The sequence below is a fragment of the Pholis gunnellus genome, assembly GCF_910591455.1.
Source record: "Pholis gunnellus genome assembly, chromosome: 13".
NCBI classification, from domain to species: Eukaryota; Metazoa; Chordata; class Actinopteri; order Perciformes; family Pholidae; genus Pholis; species Pholis gunnellus.
This window is the reverse complement of record NC_136540.1, coordinates 493,660-501,984: the sequence shown is the minus strand read 5'-3', so window position 1 is coordinate 501,984 and position 8,325 is coordinate 493,660. Positions and strand designations below refer to the sequence as shown.

General features: G+C 42.3%; 4 protein-coding genes across 4 annotated transcripts; 3 read left to right on the top strand and 1 right to left on the bottom strand.

The window, feature by feature from the left end:
• Positions 1 to 352: 352 nt before the first annotated feature.
• Positions 353 to 721, top strand: LOC306705023 (histone H2B 1/2-like; the record flags this gene model as incomplete). Its single annotated transcript, XM_079171663.1, has 1 exon — positions 353 to 721. One exon carries the CDS (start codon positions 353 to 355, stop codon positions 719 to 721), a length of 369 nt encoding a protein of 122 aa, XP_079027789.1.
• Positions 722 to 3,421: 2,700 nt separating this feature from the next.
• LOC306705018 (histone H3.2) lies at positions 3,422 to 3,832 on the top strand (the record flags this gene model as incomplete). The annotated part of the gene is made up of 1 exon (XM_079171658.1): positions 3,422 to 3,832. The coding sequence occupies one exon, from the start codon at positions 3,422 to 3,424 to the stop codon at positions 3,830 to 3,832; it is 411 nt and encodes a 136-aa protein (XP_079027784.1).
• A 1,577-nt stretch (positions 3,833 to 5,409) lies between these two features.
• LOC306705022 (histone H2A-like) lies at positions 5,410 to 5,836 on the top strand (the record flags this gene model as incomplete). The annotated part of the gene is made up of 1 exon (XM_079171662.1): positions 5,410 to 5,836. One exon carries the CDS (start codon positions 5,410 to 5,412, stop codon positions 5,791 to 5,793), a length of 384 nt encoding a protein of 127 aa, XP_079027788.1. The 3' UTR covers positions 5,794 to 5,836.
• Positions 5,837 to 7,477: 1,641 nt separating this feature from the next.
• LOC306705026 (histone H4) lies at positions 7,478 to 8,007 on the bottom strand (the record flags this gene model as incomplete). Its single annotated transcript, XM_079171666.1, has 1 exon — positions 7,478 to 8,007. The coding sequence occupies one exon, from the start codon at positions 8,005 to 8,007 to the stop codon at positions 7,696 to 7,698; it is 312 nt and encodes a 103-aa protein (XP_079027792.1). The 3' UTR covers positions 7,478 to 7,695.
• Positions 8,008 to 8,325: the final 318 nt, after the last annotated feature.

The window sequence follows — 8,325 nt, the reverse complement described above, 5'->3', positions numbered from 1 at the left end:
TCTTATAACTTATAAAGTATGTTATAATTCCGTTTAAAATGATGAACTTACGAATGTAATTTGATAAATTTAAATTAATTAACCGAATCAATTGAATAACTATTGAGGCTAAGGGGCCATGAAACCGTGACTTAAATGTTATACAACTAAATATATTAATATACAATATACTAGGCTACTATATACTCTAAACGTAATCTCTGGTAGAACCGATCGGCTTCACTGCTCGCCTAACCAACTAGCCAATCCTGTGCGCGCAACAGCACAGCCTCATTAGCATCAGGGGCACATATATACAACGACGGAGCGGCAGGCACGCATCAGTTTGAGTGACACTAGAACTATTTCAACAATGCCGGGAACCGTCAAAGCGCCCAAGAAGGGCTCAAAGAAAGCCGTGTCTAAGGCCACCAAGACCGGCAAGAAGAGGAGGAAGTCCAGGAAGGAGAGCTACGCCATCTACGTCTACAAGGTGATGAAGCAGGTCCACCCAGACACCGGCATCTCCTCCAAGGCCATGGGCATCATGAACTGCTTTGTGAGCGACATCTTTGAGCGCATCGCCGGTGAGGCGTCCCGTCTGGCTCACTACAACAAGCGCTCCACCATCACCTCCAGGGAGATCCAGACCGCCGTCCGCCTGCTGCTGCCCGGTGAGCTGGCCAAGCACGCCGTGTCTGAGGGCACCAAGGCCGTGACCAAGTACACGAGCTCCAAGTAGATCCGTGATGTAGACCAGCAGCGCCACACAACGGCTCTTTTAAGAGCCACCCACCCGTTCTACTGACTCTGGTTCCTCACTAACATGTATTACTTTGTGCCCATGTCATAATCATATTATGGGACAAACCTAACTATGTGATTTACAAACTTACAGGACTTAATATTAGGAACTAAGTGAAACAACTTGACAATAAACCTGAATCTGATGCCAACGCTCAATAATAATATCTGATCTTCACTTTCATTAAATGACAGTCTATGTATATTTGATTAAAAATACATTTTATTTGTGATATAAACTGTAGATTAGAAGGAAAATACAAACACAGAAGCTGGAGTCCTAAAGAGAACATTGATTTATTCCACGTTTACTTCTGAAATATCAGATTCATTTTGTCCATTTATTAACAGAACGTGTCAAACAATCCAACAGGATTTAATTATTCTAAATGATGACGTGAGATCGATGCCAGCGGATCTACCTGAGACGGATAACCACCAACACCTGTGTTTACTACCACCGAGAACTGCTCTGGTTCTGACCGAATAAATCACGTTACCGCGGGGACTCCGTGTTAACGTCTCCACCCGTGTCTCCGGTAACCGGAACACCGCGGTCACGTTTCACAAGAACCACTTTTAGACTTTTTAAGAGGAGAAATGTGACTGAAACTCTCTGTGAGTTGAACAAAGTGACCGCGTATCCGAGAGGTCTGAAGCCTCCTGGGGTTAAATAAACGAGTCCTCGTCGCCGAACACGAGCTCTGTCTGAAGGGGAAACTGTTCTGTCGGTGCCGCGATAACCGTTTTGTTTAAAAACTGTTTTCTTGTGTGAGTTTTATCCCTAAAACGGTGGAAGAGAAAACACAAAGTGTCCCATGTTTTCAGCAGGACGGCGGAGCGGCTGGGACAGTTGACTCTCCACGGTTCTCATGTATTGTATAACACCCGCCTCCTGCCGTCAGCCTGGACACCTTCAGACCGACACAGCGGAACCACACGGAGAAGCAGAGATGGCAGAAGAACTTCAAGCAGCGCCACCGTCGCCGGCGAAATCCCCTAAGACCGCAAGATCCTCGAGATCCCCGAAGAGGAGAGCGGCTCGCCCCACTAAAGCTGGACCACCCCTCCAGACGCTGATTATCGCCGCCGTGACCAGAACCAGCGGGCGGAAAGGCGTCTCTCTACCGGGCATCAAGAAGGCGCTGGCTGACAAAGGCGTCGATGTTGCCAAGTCCAGGGGTCGCATCATCATTGCGGTGAATAAGCTGGTGACCAACGGAACTCTGACCCAGGCTTCAGGCTCCGGGGCGTCCGGCTCCTTCAAGCTCGCCAAGGCGGCGCCCAAAGCTCAAAGAAGCCCAAAGAAGAAAGCGGTGAAGAAGAGGGTCAAATCCCCCGTCAGGAGGACACCGGTGAAGAAACGGCCGGCTAAGAAAAGGGTGAAGGCGTCTCCGAAGAGGAAGGCGTCTCCGAAGAGGAAGGCGTCTCCGAAGAGGAAGGCGTCTCCGAAGAGGAAGGCGTCTCCGAAGAGGGTGAAGGCGTCTCCGAAGAAGGCCGCTAAGAAGCTGGCAGCGAAGAAGAGGGCCAAGAGGGCTAGCCCTAAAAAAGCTACCCCCAAAAAGGCGTCTCCCAGAAAGTCTGCCAAGCCGAAGCCTAGGAAGAGGACTCCAGCCAAGAGAGCTGCAGCGAAGAAGAAGTGAAGCAGCTCAGTCGCCAGCACATGTGCACCAAACGGCTCTTTTAAGAGCCACCACATGGTCTCCTGGAGAGCTTCTTCCTCACACACTGGTCCCTATGAAATACAACCTAAATCAGGAGAAATGTGGACATTTATACTTTTATATTTTCTAGTAATTTAAATATAGCGACAGAAGTCTGACTTCAATACACAACGGATGATGAAAGTCATTGAATCTAAAACAACTCATTTAGAATAAATATTCAGTATTTTTATCTTGACTATTTCATAAAAAACGTTTTAATATAATGTTACTTTGCAGGTCATCATATAAAATATATTATTGCTGTATAAAGTAAATACACTGAGCAGCTGCAACATTAATGTTACTTATAATATAGAACTGTTTTTGTTTATGAATAATCAATATTTCTCTACCATGACATTAAATCAGTTTATTTCAGATGCTGATGTGACTTAAGTATTAATAATATTCCGTCAAAGTAAAAGTATGGAACTTTGTTTTGTACTTATAATAGCAAGTTTCCATTTAAGATTAAATTAAATAGTTAGAAATAAAAACAATTTGACGGTTCAAATCATTAATTCCAGCTTCCATTCATTCTCTATGGGACCTCAAAAATAGTCAAAACTTGATTTTACTTCAAATGGCAGAACAAAGTATATATTATTCGATTACTGATACTGTGGTTTATGAAAAAAATAAAACTACAGATCATTTTAATAATTTAAATATATAAACATGATGTACGCTTCTTATTTCACATTATTTATTACTGATAATCACATCAATCAGAGGCCGTTTTCCTGCCGCTGTGTGAGTGGTTTACTTTGAGTTCCTTCAGTCCAATAGTAGCTCAGCACCAGCGCACGTGTCTCCCCGTGTGGCCCAATCAGCGCCGCTCTGACTCCGGCAGCTCCTTTATAAAGCCGCCGTTCCCGCTCACACAGCATTCCTTCTTGATCTCTGATCACAGAGCAGACTGACGAACCACAATGGCCAGAACCAAGCAGACCGCCCGTAAGTCCACCGGAGGAAAAGCTCCCAGGAAGCAGCTGGCGACCAAAGCTGCCCGCAAGAGCGCCCCGGCCACCGGCGGAGTGAAGAAGCCCCACCGTTACAGGCCCGGTACGGTGGCTCTGAGGGAGATCCGTCGCTACCAGAAGTCCACCGAGCTGCTGATCCGCAAGCTGCCCTTCCAGCGCCTGGTGAGGGAGATCGCTCAGGACTTCAAGACCGACCTGCGCTTCCAGAGCTCCGCCGTCATGGCTCTGCAGGAGTCCAGCGAGGCTTACCTGGTCGGTCTGTTCGAGGACACCAACCTGTGCGCCATCCACGCCAAGAGGGTCACCATCATGCCCAAAGACATCCAGCTGGCCCGCCGCATCCGCGGAGAGAGGGCTTAGACTCACCCGACTGTAGTGACCCACCAACGGCTCTTTTAAGAGCCACACACCCGCCTCTGAGAGCTGTGGTCCTGAGACACGTTACACTACAAATCGTTATTAGATGTCAATATAGATGAACAGTTAATCTTTTTAATCAAATTTCGTTAATTAAATGTAAGATAACTTGCAGTGGGTTAGGTTGTGTGTAGTTTCATAAACATCTTCATCATCCAGGTTTTCTTTAATATGGAGACCAGCTGACATCAAAGGGCTCCACACACCAACACACCTTGTTTTATAGATATTTTAATTTAACAGATGGAACATCATTCCTATAATGAACTGGCTGAGTAAAGTCTAAATGTTTAATTTTATCACATTTGTTAAAACCATGCTACAGAACTGATCAATGCTAAAAGATTTGAACCTTTAAATCACAAAACACATTGTTTCTGGATTAGATTCTCTAATGATCTGTGTGTTTATATATATCTATATATATATATTATATAATATATTACAGAGAAATGTTTACATTGCACATTCAATTTATACGTATTATCTTTATTTACTAAATTATTTTACATTTTATTAGATTGTTTGTTTATCGTCTCGTTGAGCTTTCTGGTTTTATTGATTTGTTGTCTGTCAAAGCTCTTCAATACATTTATTATTGAATCTGCTCAATTAAAGTACAATTAAACTTAATGTTAATTTATTTATTCTTTTTCTTCTCTTATCTTTACTTATCTGGATTAAAATGGATTCACAAAGTGGTTCAGAGGCTCCATCACTCTGCTGGATCAGAACCTTCTGCTGAGACTCTGATGAACCTTTGAACACATCTTCCTCCACAAGACTACACGCTGCACCATCTCCTGCACTACTGTTTACTTTATTTTTCCTACTTCGTTAATTTAATACCTTTCTATTTAGTGTATATTCTCTGCATTTTTATTGCATTATGTTCTTAAATTGAATAGGTGCTGCTCTGTTCTGCATTTTCCACACTTCATATTACTGAAGTTTGCTGCTGCCACAGAGAAATGTCCCCCCTGGGTCTGAATAAAGTATCTCATCTAATCTACCTGTTTACATCTTTATCACAGGTGTCTTTGTTGTCCACTAATCCTACTCTTACAGCAAATAAACAAACACATTAAACTCTGTTTGATTGTGATTTCAGATAATAATTAAATGATGTAGTTCAGGAGAGGATGTGGATACCTCACTGTCCTGTGAAACCGCTTTCACCTCAATGACTCCAGAACTCTGTGTTTGTATTGTTTGTAACCTTTATCAAACTATATGAAAACACAAAGGCAATGTACAGAATAATAATCTATACCAAAATGAGCAATATGTGATTGATTTAATACATTTCCGGTTTAATCGTGAGGTTTTATTGTGAAGGAGCAGTATAAAGCGGAAACCTTGTTGAGAATACAGGATCTTGACTTACTCTTCTCTGATTGGACGATCATAGACACGCTCTTGTTGACTAATCAGGGAGCAGCTTGGTTCTTATAAATAACCAGATCCTCCGTCAATAGGGCACACTTCTCTCAAACCGAAGAAACTACCTAAACTACAAAATGTCTGGACGAGGAAAGGGAGCAGGAAAAGTCAGAGCGAAGGCCAAGACTAGGTCCTCTCGTGCCGGGCTTCAGTTCCCCGTCGGTCGTGTCCACAGACACTTGAGGAAGGGCAACTACGCCCACCGTGTCGGTGCCGGAGCTCCGGTGTACCTGGCGGCGGTGTTGGAGTACCTGACCGCTGAGATCCTGGAGCTGGCTGGGAACGCTGCCCGCGACAACAAGAAGACCAGGATCATCCCCCGTCACCTGCAGTTGGCCGTCCGCAACGACGAGGAGCTCAACAAGCTGCTGGGCGGAGTGACCATCGCTCAGGGCGGCGTGCTGCCCAACATCCAGGCGGTGCTGCTGCCCAAGAAGACCGAGAAGACCGCCAAGAAGTAGACGCCCCCAACCGGCTGATCAACAATACAAAGGCTCTTTTAAGAGCCACTCACTTACAACTAAAGAGAAATCCTTCATATGCTGACTCAGCAACCATCTTTGTTTCATGTCGCTCTACTGGTTCTGTTTTTAAGCCACAGAAATTGTTGAACTATCAAAATGTTTGACCCTAAAAGGACAAGTCAGCTATGACGTCTCATGTTTTAACACATAAACTTATTTTAATAATTTGATCTCTATTGAGAAAATCCATAAATCCTGTTATTTCAACGACCAGTGACTCTTCTTCTAGTAGTGATAGTTCTACTGATACTACTTACTAGTAGTTCTAGTACTACTAGTCCTAGAACTACTTTTCCTTTGACAGGAACGTCGTTCAGCTTCCTGCGTAGTGATTCAGCTCTGAGCTTCTGTCTTCATGTTTCAGACGATTAATCTCTCGTTTCAGCAGTTATTCATGAATCATTTCAGCTTTTAGTTTAATTATCAGAGTCGATGATGATGATTAAGTGAATAATGAGCCTTTCATGATGAACTTGTTTACAAACATGAACTAAACATTGAACAAAACTCTAAACGATAATCTGGGACGTCAGCCCGACGTCAGGCTGACGTCAGCCTGACATGACGGTGAATCTCTTCTCGTGACAAACTATTTGTTAACCAGTTATTGATTATTACAAATAAGGTAAATCATTTAAAATACAAAGTTATTCTCTAAACTGAGCAGATAACGTTCAATATAAAACTAAAATAAGTATTTGTTGAGCAGAATAAAGGGTTAAAAATAATGATTTGTTTAATTTCTTTAATGTACAAATACACAATATATTACGAGTGATACATGAAGTATTAGTTTATTTAGAAACATGAACACGATTTAAACAGAATTATAAAGTGAAAAAACTAGATATCGTTTTTTATAAGTTTTTCATAAAAAGAAACTTAAAGTTCTACTTTTATCTTGAAAAATAATACAAATGAGGTACGATATCAACCACAAACCTCCACTTTCTTTAGTTTCATGAGACTCGTTAATATCACTTTGTTCAACCATTATTTATTATAGTGTGTGTGTGCGTGTGCGTGTGTGCGTGTAGAAACAAACCAGAACCAAAACGTGTGTCTCAGGAAGGAGACGACCCACTGAGGATCCAGAGGGGTTTATCCTGGTGCTCTGAGACCCAGAACCAGGACCAGAGCTTCAGGTGTTCCCACTGACAGGCCAGAGAGGGTCGTCACAACTTCTTACATTTTTAGTATTTTATTATTCTACTGTTTGTACAATTTGACAATAATTTCCTTACAGATTAATATTGTGATGTTTTTCATTAACAATGTCTTTTCTTACATTTATATAATAATACCAACACGTCCAGTAGAGCATCATTTATGTTAGTATGAATCAAATAAATGTAAAGAAGCCTTCAGTCTGTCTGTAACAGTTCTATTTATCGACGTCATAGATATTACACTTTAAAATATCCCGTAATGTTTGTGATGACGTCATGATCTGCTGGTTTATTCTAAACACATTTTCTACATTTCTGTAGTTCCCTCTGGACCATGTTCTGCTCTTCCTCTTATCACAGATTTAGTCTAATGTTTATACCAAATGCTAAAATAAGTATTCGTTAAATTAATCTTAAACAGATATTTTATTTTAAAGTTAGATCTACTGGCACCACATGTGGAATAATTTATCTGAGGATAATACACTCAAAAGGTGAAAAGTTAAATCACAGCTTTTCTATCTTCAAACAACCAGGAAGTAAGTTATGCATGGAGGTGTGAAGTTATAGTGACATCATTGATATTAAACTCAGGAGATCAACTCTTCAGAAGATGTGATTGGCTCTTAAAAGAACCGTTGTGTCGTTTAGTGACGTAATGTCACGTGGTCTAGCCTCCGAAGCCGTACAGGGTGCGGCCCTGCCTCTTCAGCGCGTACACCACATCCATGGCGGTGACCGTCTTCCTCTTGGCGTGCTCGGTGTAGGTGACGGCGTCACGGATCACGTTCTCCAGGAAGACCTTCAGCACACCGCGGGTCTCCTCGTAGATCAGACCGGAGATACGCTTCACTCCGCCGCGGCGGGCCAGACGGCGGATGGCGGGTTTGGTGATGCCCTGGATGTTATCACGGAGGACTTTACGGTGCCGCTTAGCGCCTCCTTTACCCAGTCCTTTACCGCCTTTTCCTCTTCCGCTCATCGTGGGTCAGCTGATGTTGGATCGTTACAAACGAGTGAGGCGCGAGCGGCTGTATTTAAAACTCATCTGAGGACGTAATAGAGGACTGATGGTTTAGTAGGCTAGTGATCCTCTGATGACGTCTTTTCATTTGAATGAGAAAAATTGTCAGCTCAGCGGTTTTAAAACATTATGCATCAAAACTGAGAATTCCTCGTTAAAAATAATTTTTTTCTTGTGTATTTAATTGAAAAAATATTTTAATCTTATAATTAAATTCATATTTTCATTATTTTATGTTATTGAAACTATATATTACAGTTCATCTTACTTTGATGT